Here is a 14557-nt window from a genome sequence, read left to right as displayed (position 1 = left end):
TCAAGCGTCTCTAGCAGACCGAGGCAAACCTAACAGAAGGGCAAACAGCAGCAGGTGTGAACCTCAGAGACGCACATGCCACGGCTCGAGCGATGTCTCCAGCCCACCCATGATCTAAGATGTTGTGTGATCCGTTTTACAGCAACAGTTAATGGATGTGTCACCGCAGTCAAGACCTTCTTAGCAAAGCTTAAGGAAGTCACCTCAGATGACCCAGTGTTAGGGCTTGGATCTAAAATGATGTCCTAGGGTTTTCAGGTTATCCACTTTGTCAGTTAAGTGTTTCTGCCTCTCAAGTGAAGAATGGAGTCACTAAGTCTGTCAGGTGTTTCCTAGCCTGCTAGTAGCCTTCTGTCTGTGACAAACACATCCTTCTCTTAGTATGCAGTACTCTCTGAAGAACCTTTTTTTCTTTTTTTTTTTTTTTTTAACATCTGGTTCTATTATTCTTTAAGATATAGAATTTTAGATTTTTTTCTAAGTTTATCTTGTCATGTTTAGGATAGTTTTAGTATTTCCAAATTTACAGTAACTAAATAACAAGATTATTTATTCATTTTTCTCACTACTCTTGAGCAATGAGCTAGAAATTCACAGACTGGCAGGCCTTGAGACTGAGACCAAATGAGAAAGTTTTTAAAAACATTGCCAGGAGTGCATCACGGCCCCTGTAAGTACAAGCTTGTTTTCCATCTCCGCCCAGCTAATGGAATCGCATCAAACAGAAAGCAGGTCATGAGAGATGCCCTACACCCCTAAACATAGCTCTAACTGTCTCTGCTGCAGAAGTGAAGGTTCCTCTAGGAGAGCAAAGGTGGTGCACTTGAGTGCTCTTCCACCCCTCAAGCCCCAGTCAGCAAAAGCTTGACAGAAAGCAGCCGAGGAACAGCAAGGAGGGGCAGCTGCCCTACTTCGGCAGGACAATGTATCCACTCACACTGTAAGCTCCTCCAGACGAAGCGACTGATGGAAGCACAACATGATACAGCTCTCCGTCAACGTAAAAACTGGCAGTGTACGCCAGGACAGCTCATGTCTGGCTGTTGCTAGTTTTTGCCCTCTTAGTAGAGTATTACTCAGGGTAGTTAGTCATCTATATAGCAACAGTTGACAAGATGAAAAGCAGCCTTTAATTGTAGTGAATTTACACATACAAAATATACCCTCCACGACGAGTTACCAGCTCTTTAAAAAACAAGACTCTTTACAATTAATAATTTATAGAAAAGCATTATTCTTTAGAAATTATACTTGCTATACATTATTGTTTTCTAAACACTGGCATAAAATGAAGGCTAAGAATGCTACTTGGAAAAGTATTTCTAGCCCTATGTTCATGGAAAGTCTGAAATCAAGGTAAGATGGTTGACTCACTAGTCCTCTGCCCTAGCTGCTTGTGGAAGGTCAGTGCGTGCAGCCGAGCTCTCTGCAACTGTGCTGGAGCTGACCTAATGCGGGGGTCAAGCCCATCTACCTGGTGAGGACTGTGGGGAAGGACCTGGCAGGTCCCACCTCCTGGCTGGGAGAACAGCAAGTGTTCTCAGGTTTTCAAGGGCTCCCTTCGTCAAGTGCAACTTCCCACCTACAGCTCAATCGCTACACGTGCAACAGGCCGGCAAAAGCTTTGGAACCCTTCGGTCCCATCTGTGAAAACTGTCACTTTATACAGCCCCATTACACAGAACTGGAATATTAAGCCATACTTCACTATTTGCTTTTTTGTTTTTCAGTATGTAATTTACTTGCAAAAAGTTCAATAAATGCAGCTGGCCTCTGCCAGGGCAGGCACATCCTAGGTACTGGACTTCAGATGAAAGCACGGCGTAAGGCTGTGCTCACACGTGCTCAGATACCCTGAGTCACCTACCGGCTAGTTCTCGCCCTCTCTGGCTGTTAGTGTTTAGCTGGAGATAAAAAAAAAAGCAGAGGCAAAAATCCTGTTTGCAACCAAAATCGTCGATGTCAAAAAGTCCAGCATGCAGAGAAAGCTGCAGCAAGATGCTAACTTCCTGTCCCACGAGCCACGATGCGGACAGTACCTAACAGAAACACAGTACATTTGTATCGGAAAAATGGTCCTGTTTATTATAGGAAAATGCTGATCTCAGCAGCAGCAGCAGCAGCAGAGCACGGAATCCATCACAGTCCTCACACTCATTCCTCACTGAAACAAAATAGAGTTTACATAAAAATAGATATAACCCAGGAGACCATATACATTGGCATGTGACCAGTGCTATTTACATTAAAAATATCGCATTGCATAAGTCAAGAATAAAACACCACCATGCAGTTCATCCTAATGTTTAAGGTGAAAACGCAGCAGCACTAGGCTTGCTTCCCGTGATTGTCCCAGTATTTACTAAAGGAATGATCCCTGAAGGGTTCCTGTTTGTGTCTCCATCTGAGCACAACATAGATTTTACCGCTTAATCAGTAAGAAGCGTTTGAATGACGTCTATCAAACCAGAATATTAAACTAAAGCTAAGGGTAGGTATTTCACCAGGCTGGAGCTCTGATGGGAAGATCAAACATTCTCAAGAAGCCCAGCTCTGAAAGTGTGGAAGGTTCCAGGGCCATCAGACGCAGAGCCGAGCCTCTGAAAGCTCAGTCACTGCAGACCATATGAGCACACCCAGAAAGGACACACATCCTCAGATGATGGTGACACTGGATGATGTCTTCGTCACATCATCAGGAGAATGACTCTTGATCACTTCCTTGATGAACTGTTCGAGCGCAGTGAAGTAGCCTTGGCACTGCCATGTGTCGTTGTGCGTCCCGTCTGGGAAAATGGCTAGTCTCTTAGTCCGGGATGGGGAGAGCTCGTACAGCTGCTTCATCATCACGGGGGGGATCAACTGGTCGGAGAGGCCGGAGATGAAGAGAGAAGGCACCCTGCACTGCGAGATCTTCCTGTAGGACAGGAACTTATTCTTGTAGCACCAAAGAGGAAGGTAGCGCATGGGGAAGAAGGAGAACAGGGTGCTGGCCATGTGTGGGATGCTGAGGAAGGTGTTCTCCACCATGATGGCGGACACCCTGTGCGAATTCTCAGAAGCCAAGTGAATGGCCACAGCTCCTCCCAGTGAGCGGCCAAAAAGGAAAACCTTCGTTTTATCGAGGTCAGGCCTGGTCATCACGTAGTCTAGCACAGCTTCCGCGTCTGAGTACAGTCCTTCCTCGCTGGCCTCCCCTTCGCTTTTCCCATAGCCCCGGTAGTCAACTAGCACGAGGTTCACCTTGAGGTTCACCAGCATAAGCAGCGCGTTTGGTAACCTGTGGCCTATGTTGCCCGCGTTCCCGTGAAAATAAATTATAGTTGGGGAGTAGGGGGAATTGTCTCCAGTGTATCTCACCAGGATCAGATTCAGGCGGACTCCATCTTTGGCTCTGATGAAAATATTTTCATGTGGAACACCCGTGGGCATGGGAACGTAAAGGCGGGAAGAGGATGGCTGCTCTGGAAAGTAGAGCAAGGCATCTTGGAATTTATACAGGATGCCCGCAATCGACACGAGTATTAACACAAGTAAAGCAATGCCTCCATACAGATGAAAAGTCACTATCAAAGGCAAAAGGGAGATGCGGCACAGAGCCCAAGACCAGGACGCCAAGGCTAGTAGCCATCTTTCCGCGAAGTTCCACAGCATCCAGGATTTTTCCATGGTAGCTCCACGTAGGTATCCTAGGAGACAGAGAGAGGCCGTGACTCAGAAAGCACCTCTCCTGCACTGTAAGGGCCACCGTGAAATGCACTCAGCGCTCCAGGAGCTAATTCACTCTGCCCAGGAAAGGGGTCACCACAACTCCCCTCCAGCCCCCATGCTGTCTTCCCAACCTGTAGTCATCAAACCTACACTCTGTGAAAAGGTGCTTCATTCATGTACTCTCAGTGGGTCGACAGAAACTAACAACAAGCACAAATTGTAAACGCCATTCCCAGCCTCACATGTGAGGAGGTGGAGGCTTGGATCTGGCTGCTGTACCAGCTGTATAATTAAGTCAGGAGGCAGCGTGCTTCTTGGAGGCCCTCCTACCCTCAGTGCTTTCAATCCCCCCTTTGCCCCCCCCCTTTTTTACAACTTTACATTCACTCTGATTTAAAACAAACAAACAAACAAACAAACAAACAAACAAAAAACAACAAGTAACTACCAGAGGGCAAAGAAACAGAAATCACAGGCTCATGGCAAAAGGATGGCTAAGCCACACACACTTGTCCAGGGCAAATTGTACTTAGAAAGAGGGGACTATGAGATTGTAACCTACCAAAACCAACTAAAGTAACTTACCCTAATACTGCATTACTTTGAGAAAAAGCTTAACAACATATCCTTGATATGAGACTGTAAACAAATCAGACTGCTAGTGCTGTGAGGAACGCACTGCAGCACCTAGCATGCTGCAATGATCCTCACTGAGGTCAGTCACAGGTCAACAAGGGAGCCGGTGCTGACACACAGCCAAGTCTGTCAATGTGACACAGATGTCACAAATGTGAAACAGATGCACACAGATCCTGGGAGGCAGACCTAAAGGAAGCAGAAGGGCTCGCTAGACAAAGCAGCAGCAGATCCTGACATGGTGGGGAAGAAACTGCACCAGTGGGCAGTGTGGGTCAGAGATTTACCCAGGTGCTGAGTCTGAGGTTAGTGCTGGCTACTTAGACTGTATCTCAAAAATACATTTTATGCATGTTGTCATAAATGAACCTGAGACAGTTTTTATGCTTTAAAAAAATGCCAGTAAGCCATAAACAGTGTGTTTATTGACTGATTGCAAAAAATAAACTTATAGACTTGTCAATAGTCAGTTATTTCATAAATGAGTTTTTACTATGGCTTCATGTATGTTTCCACTCTGTGTGTGTGTGTGTGTGTGTGTGTGTGTGTGTGTGTACAGTTAAGGATGGCCTAGAACGTCGGACCCTCCTGTCTGTGACTCCAGTGTGGGACTACCGGCTTACAGCCCTACGCTCAGTCTTATACGGCACTGGGAACTACACGCAGGGGACACTGCATGTTAGGCAACTGAACTCCCCGCTCCCTTAGTCTTCATGCTTGGATTTTATTCAAGTGAATTATTTTAAACATAAAACACCAGCATAGTCCATTTATCTTTTATTTCTAGAAATAAGCATGGCCATCCAAGTCCCATTACGGGAAGAGAAGTACTGCAGGTCAAATGAAAACACAACTTAAAGGAAGTACGCCCAAGCATTGCCAAGTATCCATCTGGTAAAACGGAGCCACAGGGCACAGCATAAAGCCTGCTCAGCAGAGCACCATAGTAGGCTGCAGGATTAGCTCATACTCCTGTCAAAAGCTCATACTCCTGTCAGAAGTTCAGACAGGGGTCAGCTCAGCAACAAAGTCTGAGGAGGACACATGGTCATGTGATACTACATGGTCATATGACCTTTTCATACAAACTTTAGACTTATTTCTGAGTTGAATTAAGATGCCTTTGATTCCAGCACTTTCAAGATAGAGGCAGGCAGATCTCTATGAGTTCGAGGCCAGCCTGGTAAACAGAGAGAGTTCTAGAACAGCCAGCTGTCTTGAAAAATCAAAACAACCAACTAACTAAAACAAAACCAAAATACAATCAATCAAAGAAACAAAAACCAGAAAACCTGAAAATAAATTGGCTTCAACTTTATGTAAAATATTTTAAAAAGTGGACGCAACACATACAAGTCAATGATAGACTACCTGCTAGCACATGCAAAGCCTGGGATTTGATCCCCAGCTTTACAATGTAACAAAACCAATGATGATGACAATTGTAATTATGATCCAAAAACTGACTTAAAATGTTTGGAATCGCACACATATGGTGTGCCTATACACACATGTACATTAGAGTACTGCAAAACTTGGTAAGATACCACTTAAGATTTTATTTCTAGAAGTCATACTCTATTGCTCTTTCCACAGTCCACTCACTCCCCCGACAGGGTGTCAGTGCTGAGTGACTCAGGGCAATAGTAACCCAGAAGGCCAAAGCACACTGCAACCCCCTGCCCTCAAGCCTCCGCCGCATGGTCCCCAGTCTTCCTCTAGCCTACCCTCTAGGTAGGAAGCAGCAAGCTGGCCCCACTGCTCTACTCAGTCCTACTGAGTGATTGCCTCCTCACTTGTCACCTAGCTCTTGTCTAATCACTCTCTGTAATACAATGAGATTTAAATTAATTCCTACACAAGGCTGGTCAGCAATAAAAATATGATTAATTTCATTTGCCCTGTAACTGTTATTTCTGACTCTATAGCTTTCTGGTTGTGGTTGAAATTAATTTTCAATATCAGAATTTACTTAATACATGTAAGATAATAAAAATCTATAAACATGTGTCATGGAAAGTGTGCCTGCAATTGAGTAATTAGCAATAAGGTGACTTAGTTTCCAAATCATAGTTCTTATTAAAGAAAACCGTCATCTGTATGGGGAACTGGGGAGCTCACCATCCGCAGGAAGGCACACTTAGATTTGCTCCGCTACCACAGCCCTTAGCCTCTTCTCCTGCCTAAGTACTGTAATCCTCACGGCTGCACACCCAAGGCTACACTGCCTATGAAAACCAGTCATGGTTTAAAGTTCAGCTTGCTAAAACTGAGGTACTTTCTGAGCAGTGGGCACTTAGGCCATTTGTCTGTCTGAGCATTTAACTGATCAGCAGTGACAAACTTGGAAGTTCCCACAAAGCCTTCTAGAAGCCACCTCAAGGTATCATTATCATAACAAGTATGATAAACATCATTTGTAGTGGGCGCTTACATCACAGTGCAGGGATAACTGTCAGCCATTTTGAGGAGTACCAATGGAACCTGAATTGTTTAGAACACATGCATGAATGTTTCCTTCATGCTTACAGGCTTGGGTCAGAATGACACCACATGACCCAACCTGTTGGCAAGCTCTGCCCTATTCCACCAGTGACCTCAAAGGCACTCTCGGAGGAACCGGAACCGCAACAGTGAATGTCATTCAGTGAAACTGTCAGCAATGAGCTATACACGGAGCCACGCTATCAACACATACAGCCCGGATGTCTGACAGTGAAAACGAATGCTGCCATGAGTCAACTGCAGACAGAGATGGATGAAGGTTAAGGAGAGCTCCTCCTCCTCACTTAGCATACAAAAAGCAACCTGCCTTTCACCTGCATGCCTATTGAAACCAGAGAAAGGCAGGCTCCTAGCTGAGCTTCTCCAGAGCACTGTGGCTGGCCAGGAAAAGCCTCCTGTTGGTGAGCTCCTTCTGGTTAAGAGGACAGGGAAGGGCTACAGACAGGCCAAGCTGAAGTGAGGGCTTCTCTGAGCTGGGATAGCTTGTCCTCTGCGAGGCTTCAGATCCTATGTCCATGGGCTGTTAGGAAGACATCACTGTGTGAGAAGCAGGAGGCAGCTGCACTGTGTGGGCCCTACTCTCCACCCCGTGCCATCTTTCCACTATACCCGAACTACCAATGGGAAAGATATACTTGATGCCACAGGCTATGTAGCCACCACTGAATGATGCAGAGCTTGGCTCGCACCTTGTGTGATACTTAAGTCTTCAGAGTCTGAAATGTCCAGCTAACCCAAGACTCCGTCATGCAAGATGACTGAGGTCATCAACTGTTCCTCAAAGTATATGCCACATGGCAAAACATGTATGAGGTATCACCAGAAAAGAATATGCAGTTTGCAAGCTGGAATGCACTCACACCTTAGCATCACAGTCAGCAGAACTGATGGTTTGGTCATAGCCCAGATCCCTACCTGAAGAAAGCACTGAATGTCTATGAAGTACACAGAAACGCTAAGCGTTAACCTCTTCCACAGCATTCGGCTACATCACTGCCTGTGAGTTTAGCCTGTGTGGAAGGAAATGCCGATTTCATGTTTTCATTCTGTCCTTGCCATATTGTCAGACATGACCCGACAGCATCACACAGATGTCTCTGAAAGGCATCACTCTGTAGACTCACCCACTCCTAGGAAACTCCTGGGAATCTCAGTGAGCTCTTGAGATGCAAGAACAAACCTTACTGGCCGTCACATCCAGTTGACTGAAGTGGCAACCACTGTCTGCAACCCTAATGTCCATCCTCCTCAGACTCTTTCCTGGTCAGTGTATCACCCTGTAGGCTCTGACTAATGTCTGCTCAATGATTTCCAGTACAGTGTGGATGTGGCTGTGTCCAGGATTCCTTGGATGACATGGAGCTTCAGGAAGTGCGACTCCTGGGAGGAAGCTAGGACCCTACAAGGAGCAGTGCTCTCTACCAGTCAGACCCTTCCACAGCATACTGCCCCTCACAGGCACAAGGCAAGGAGCAGTGAGCGTCAGTAAGCATGAGCCACAGATTTCTTTTAACACTAATTTCCTCACGTTTTGTACAACAGGAACAGAACCAGCACTGCTCCCCTTAGGTGGTTTCATTCAAGACTCTAGCACTCTCTAGAATGTACCAGCCCTTGTTAGCATGCCTGTTCTTCATCTACATTTTCCTCCTCTCTTCTCCAATACCTGAGGCTCCCGACAGCTAAGCACATGTTCCTCCTCAAAGTGTTTGTTGCATCATGTTAGCTAAGGTCAGAAGAGTGTGACATGCTTGAACGTAAGCTTTACAGCATCAATGCCACCAACTATGCATGGCCCAGTCACAGAGTATGCGTCCTACTACACCACACTTGACTTATATGTGAATGAGAAAACAGTTACAGTTACAGCTAACTCCTGCCTTCTGAACAGAGTGGCCTGGAGCATTGCACTGCAGTCAGCAAGCACGCCTCAGGACATAAAAAAGGAGGAAAGCCAGGTCAGACAGCATTGCTTTCCTGTGAGAGAACTGTTCCTGAGACACAAATGTGAAGATGAGAGCTGTGTCTCCCTGCGATCAGGCACTGAGCTCTGGATGCTTCCTGTCTTTATGTCTACGGCAGGTACACTCAGCAATGATTTAAAGGTGCAGTGTTCCCAAGGGCTCAAGGGTTTCAGCACTCACTCCCCAGCCCGCTCATGGCATTGTTTTAGGCCTTCTGGCCCTTCTGGCCCTGGGGCTTGGCTGGCAGACACAGGCCTACTAGGTTAGGCCTTGAGAGTTATAGCCTAGCTCCGTTTCTGCTCCACAAAGCTCTGTGCTTTCTGGTGTGTACCATGTGAGCTGCTGCAAAGCCTGCCCTGCCATCGCAGCTTCAGTGAGGTACCAGGAAGGCTAACTGCCACACAAGACCAACCGACTGGAGACAAAATGGAAAACTACTTAATATACCAAGCGGCCGGGCCACGGTCATCTAACTCCTCAGTGCTGTGCTCCCTGACTGATATAAACTGTATTCTCTTACATACATCCTCGGGCCGGAGAGATGGCTCAGCCACCAAGAGTGCTTACTACTACTGCTCACTCAATCTCCAGCACGCACATGGCGCCACACAACCACCTGCAACTCCAGCTCTAGGGGACCCAATGCCGTCTTCTGACCCCCATAGGTTCCTATGCACGTGATGTAAACTTAATCTCACACAGGTGCGCGCACAAACAGAAAAGCATTTAACTACCTTATAAACTGGTATATCAAGAGATAAAATTCAATATCAAAGTTACGCCCATCCCTTAGAATACAGCTATAGCCTCAGGGTTGCTGCCAAGCCCACCTGACCCACTGGAGATGTTCTCAGTTGACTTCCCAGTGTGCTCGCTAAGAGTGATCATCTTACTGTGTTACACCACTTAAAGACCCAGGACAACACCGCAGACAAGGTTACCACTCTGAATCCTGCACACTGACCATGATCAGTGCGCTACAGCTTTGCTACTGTACGGCTCATCATCTGCTGGGTACATCTTAAGCAGCTTTTGAGCTGTTCACATGGCAGACATACACTCATGACTGAACCTACGTCACAAGTTCATGCAGTTACAGAGGCCATGAAGAAAATCAAAGATCAGTCATCCGTAACACAGCAAAACAAACCCAAAGCTTCACTTCACTACTGCCCATCACAAAAGAAACCAAGGGAACGCCGAGCAAGTGTTTTAGAAGCAGGACAGGGCTCGCTGCAGGGCTAGGATTCCTCCTTTCCACGACATGTGCTGGTGCCACTCAACTTTAACCACTTAGCACAGTTGTTCTTGGAAACACAAAGGGTTCAGAGTAAGCTAATATGTACTTGGCCAGGGCAGCAGAGGGGAAATTAGAGCAGTTACATCCCGTGAACTCTGAGGCCCCAGCTGAGATGGGTGGTTTTATGCTGCATGTTCTCAAAAGGTGGTATAGGCTTCTGGAGCTGCTCAAGACCCTGCGGAGGGTCCGTGAGGGCGGCACTGTCTTCACACCACGACAGTGCATACCCTGCCAGTGTCTGTTGACTGCGCTGTGTACGTGATGGTGCAGCCGCGACCTAGCAGTGCCCGTGTACAGCACTAATAGGCAGGAGCTCCCTCCCTTCCTAGTTATGAGCCTGAGGAAGAGGACGCAGGTTCATGTAATAGTTCTGCAGAGACAACATCAACGGTCAGCTACATGCTAACACTTCTACAACTTACCCAGCATGTGCTGTACACAGGAACACCACGCATGAAGCTCTTGGGCCATGCATGGACACACATCTGAAGTGCAGGCTACACTGGCCGCCTTTTCACAGTGACGTATTTTTACATTAACAGACAACTAACAAACTGCAAGCTACATTTTTACAAGACTTTTTTTTTTTTAGATGAATGAAGCTTCAAGTTTCTAATACTTGAAGACTTTGACAACTCTGTGTGATTTCTGGCGACTGACTGTGTTACCATTTGCAAAAGTGAGTGAACGCACTGGAGAAGGCTGGAAGTCATGAGTTTACACTGCCAGGAGTGTAACACAACACAGCCATTTTAAATGTAAGGCAGCCCCAGTGGATCTCACTGTCCAAAATTTCTCTGACACAGGTTTCCAATACCACAAGGTAAGCGACTCTTAGGGAGCTACTTCTTAAGTGTGCTACAGTCGTAGACAACACCTTGTCCCTCCACCTACAGCCAGTGGGATGTGGAAATACTTCTGCACACTTTACCTCTGAGCACAGACGCAGAAGCACAGCTTGGCCTTCCACCAAGCAGGCACTAAAGTGATAAAGGGTTATGCAATGCCATAGTCCTATTTTTGCAATTACAGGAGGTTTACAAGAAATGTTGTTTATTCTGTCATGGATTTGTTACTAATTTACAAATTTCTACTTTTAATTTCTTATTTTTTTCCACTTTTAATTTCTAATACAATAAAATATCCATTTAGCCCAAATTTATTTTGAGTCCTCAATAATTACTATAAAGATGTCCTGAGGGCTGGAGAGACAACCTTAGTTCAGCTCCCAGCACCCCTGATGGACAAGTCTCAACAAGCTCCAAGAGATCCAGGGCCCTCTGCTGGACTATGAGGGCACTGCACCCAGGTGTACATATCCAGACAGCGAGGCAGAGATGCAGGCACAAGTGAGGGTACGTGCACACGCGCGCGCGCGCGCACACACACACACACACACACACACACAGACAGAGAGACAGAGACAGAGACAGAGACAGAGAGAGAGAGAGAGAGAGAGAGAGAGAGAGAGAGAGAGAGAGAGAATTTAAAAAACAGAAACCTATCTTTAAAAAGTCACAAGGTCCCAAAACCAAAGGTTGAGAGCTGTCCTTTAATATAACTATTTCCTTCCCCATGACCTTGAGAAAAGCATACTACTGAGATCCTTTGAGCAATATGTAAATATATGAGGTTCTTTACCAAGAAACACCCGAAATTAAAGAGTAACAACTACATGAATAACTGAAACTCAGCGGCAGGCGTGACATGCTGTAACTGTCAGTGTGGTAATGAACTAGGTAGCAAACTGGGTGGATCTAGGTCTTTATCATAGACAAAGTTATACTTTAAAAAAATGTCAAAACTACCCTACAAATAAAATTACTCTCTACTCAATCTAATCATTTTAAAATGGAAAAAGTGCAGTTTGTATCTGTTAACTGATACTACCAACAGCATAAGGCCGTTGAAAACAGCCTCTGTGAGTTACAAAGTTTGGCTGGTTGAAGACTGAACAGGGCAGTGAGAACCGCACCACAAGGGGACAGCCTCGAGATGCTGGTTACTCCTGGGGAATTCAGGCTCCAATCACACTTCAAGGAGCACAGAGCTCCATTCTCACATCAACTTTCCTCCTCTGCTGCTAAGCACTGGGAAGTTCTGACACGTTGCCAGACGCACAGCTGAAATGCAAACACAAATAGCCGCTCTCGGCGTGCTGGGGCCACCACAGAAAGAGCTATCCATTTCCCTGCCGGTTACCACAGGCCATCAATAATGAATACGTGTGTTGATAGTCCCAAGGGACAGATGAACAGATCTGCTGTGCGGATGCTGGAGGCCAAAGGGTCTGGAGAGCATGGGAACCTGTGAAGGAGACACTTCCAAACTACACCAGGTGGGAAGTTAGTGTCACCTCTATGCTTTTCTCCTTTCAGTACTAAGGGCTGAGCAAATCTTGGGCAAAAACTTGGATGACAGATTACTGTCGCCATGGAAGCCAGTAACAATTTGTTCTGAGATTATAAATATCTGCAAGTAAGAAAATGGTAAACAACAAAAAGAAACTCTCAAGCCTAAATATTTAAAAGCTCATGCTGGACTGTAGAATGATAAACTATTGTAAACAGGCCAACTTTTAGAGATTCACTTAAGCTGGGATCATTTCCTTATATGAAACAGACTTTATAGAAGTACCTGCGCTCCGGGCTCACTCCAGGCTGCTCTTGCTGTGGGCGCCTCTGGCAAGCAGACTTAGCAGAATGCAATGCTTTGGGGTCTAAGACTTATGAAAGTCAGCGGCATAGAATGTAGTAAGCCACTGGGAGGCAGCCACCCACCAAACACCTCAGTCACACGAACTGGGGCGTGCTAGATCTACCCTACAGTGGGGACCGGAAGGTGTTCCTGAGGCAGATCAACAGTCATTAGAAGATACTGTAACCCTGGAGGATAGATGAGCCAGAGAGACCGCTCTCCCCCCACACAAGAGACTGACGGCTCAGCGCCTCAGTTTCTGCACTGTGTCTGGCTGATGGGCTGGGAGAGCCCGGCCAGTAACTCAGAAGACAAGCTGCCTCCAATGTTCCAGGGAAAGGCCACCTGTAGATATACCTGTAGAAATCAGCTTGCCCTCCACTTGCTTGGTCTTTCTGAACATTCATTTCCTAACATACAAAAGCAGGGCGAAGCATCTAGGTTAACTATAGCTAAGATGTGGTGATAAAATGCTGCCACTTCAGAGACAAAAATTCAAGTATTCTATTCCACGTCACTGCAAAGCAAGTCCCAGTAAGCACCGCGAATGCCAACATGGGTTAAACCACAGCAAGGACCCACTGGTGGTTATACATTCACATCGGGAGAAAGCTTTATTTTTCTGCTGAAACCAAGCTCAGACTACAGATACCCCTGATAGCTTTCCTTGGCCTTGTCCCTACTGCCACCAGTTCCATTCTGTAGTCTGTGCCAACTCATGTGGCAGTATTTACCAACGTGCTGATGAGCCTGCCTACACAGGCTGGGAGGTCCTTGACGGCGGTGGCCTTATGCTGCTCCACTGCACACTTGCAACAGCAGGAGGTACAGAGCACGCCCAACTCAATCACCGCCCGACTGGGTGATGTCTTAGGTAGCAGTTGGGACATAACTCGGCATGGACAATCATTCATTCTCAGTGAGATAAAACAGTGCCTTAGAAGAGAACACGTCTAAGCATGCACGCACTGAAGTACTTATGCCAGAAGACGGGGTCGACAAAAACAAAAGCCAAACGTCAAACTTAACAGCCACTGGCTACCGCCGCCTAGATAGTAATCAAGTGCACAGGAGCTAAAAGAGATTAGTCTTAGGTTGACAGCTCGGCCAAGCACACTCCCTCATGCACTTTCGCTTCACACCGACGACGGTGTGGAAAAGTCTCCTCCAGGCCAAGTGACTCCAAGTAAGAGTGCGGCAACTCTCTTGGTTGTAAGGCCCCGCGGCTCGCAGCTGCGCCGTGAGCAGGTCTGCACCTGTTAACAGAGAAACGCACCCGTCCCTCCGACTCCAGCCCGGGGCTTGCTGCCCCGCTGTTCCGGGCGGGGGAGGAGACGGGAGCGAGCCGCCCCGGGGGAGGAGGTCGGGGGAGGCCGCCCGCGTCCCCGCCGCACTCACTCAGGCTCGCGGGCGGGCTGCGCAGTCGGCCGCGGGCTCGGAACCCGGCTCCGCGCAGCAGCGAGGCCCCGCGCCGCCCCCGCCGCTCCTCATCGTCCTCCTCCCGCCGAGGGGCCGCCGTCGCCACCGTCTAGCCCGGAGCTCCTGCGGCGCGGCTGGCGCAGCCTGCACTTCCGGCCCGCGCGCGGTGTCGCCGGCAAAAGCCCCCGGCGGCCCCCACATAACCTGTTCTCCCGCTTCCTCCCCGGAGTGCGAGGCCAGCCTCCGGGCATGCGCAGAAGAGTAGGCTCCACCCCGTGTCGACGGTGGCCCGTAGGAGCCAGATTCCGCTCCGCGTTTTCAGTCA

General features: G+C 47.4%; 1 protein-coding gene across 2 annotated transcripts; it reads right to left on the bottom strand.

Moving 5' to 3' along the window:
* Positions 1 to 1106: 1106 nt before the first annotated feature.
* Positions 1107 to 14479, bottom strand: ABHD13 (abhydrolase domain containing 13). Of its 2 annotated transcripts, none has more exons than XM_084760009.1 (2): positions 14212 to 14479; positions 1107 to 3689 (listed from the first exon to the last, which is right to left on the bottom strand). In XM_084760009.1, the coding sequence occupies exon 2, from the start codon at positions 3667 to 3669 to the stop codon at positions 2656 to 2658; it is 1014 nt and encodes a 337-aa protein (XP_084616135.1). In that variant the 5' UTR covers positions 3670 to 3689; positions 14212 to 14479; the 3' UTR covers positions 1107 to 2655. The 2 variants fall into 2 exon arrangements, with proteins under 2 accessions (XP_084616135.1, XP_084616136.1); XM_084760010.1 differs by having other exon boundaries at positions 14090 to 14224.
* Between the last annotated feature and the right edge of the window lie 78 nt (positions 14480 to 14557).

This window comes from Acomys minous, assembly GCF_964271855.1.
Source record: "Acomys minous genome assembly, chromosome: 15".
Taxonomy (NCBI): Eukaryota; Metazoa; Chordata; class Mammalia; order Rodentia; family Muridae; genus Acomys; species Acomys minous.
This window is presented reverse-complemented; position numbering and strand designations above follow the sequence as displayed.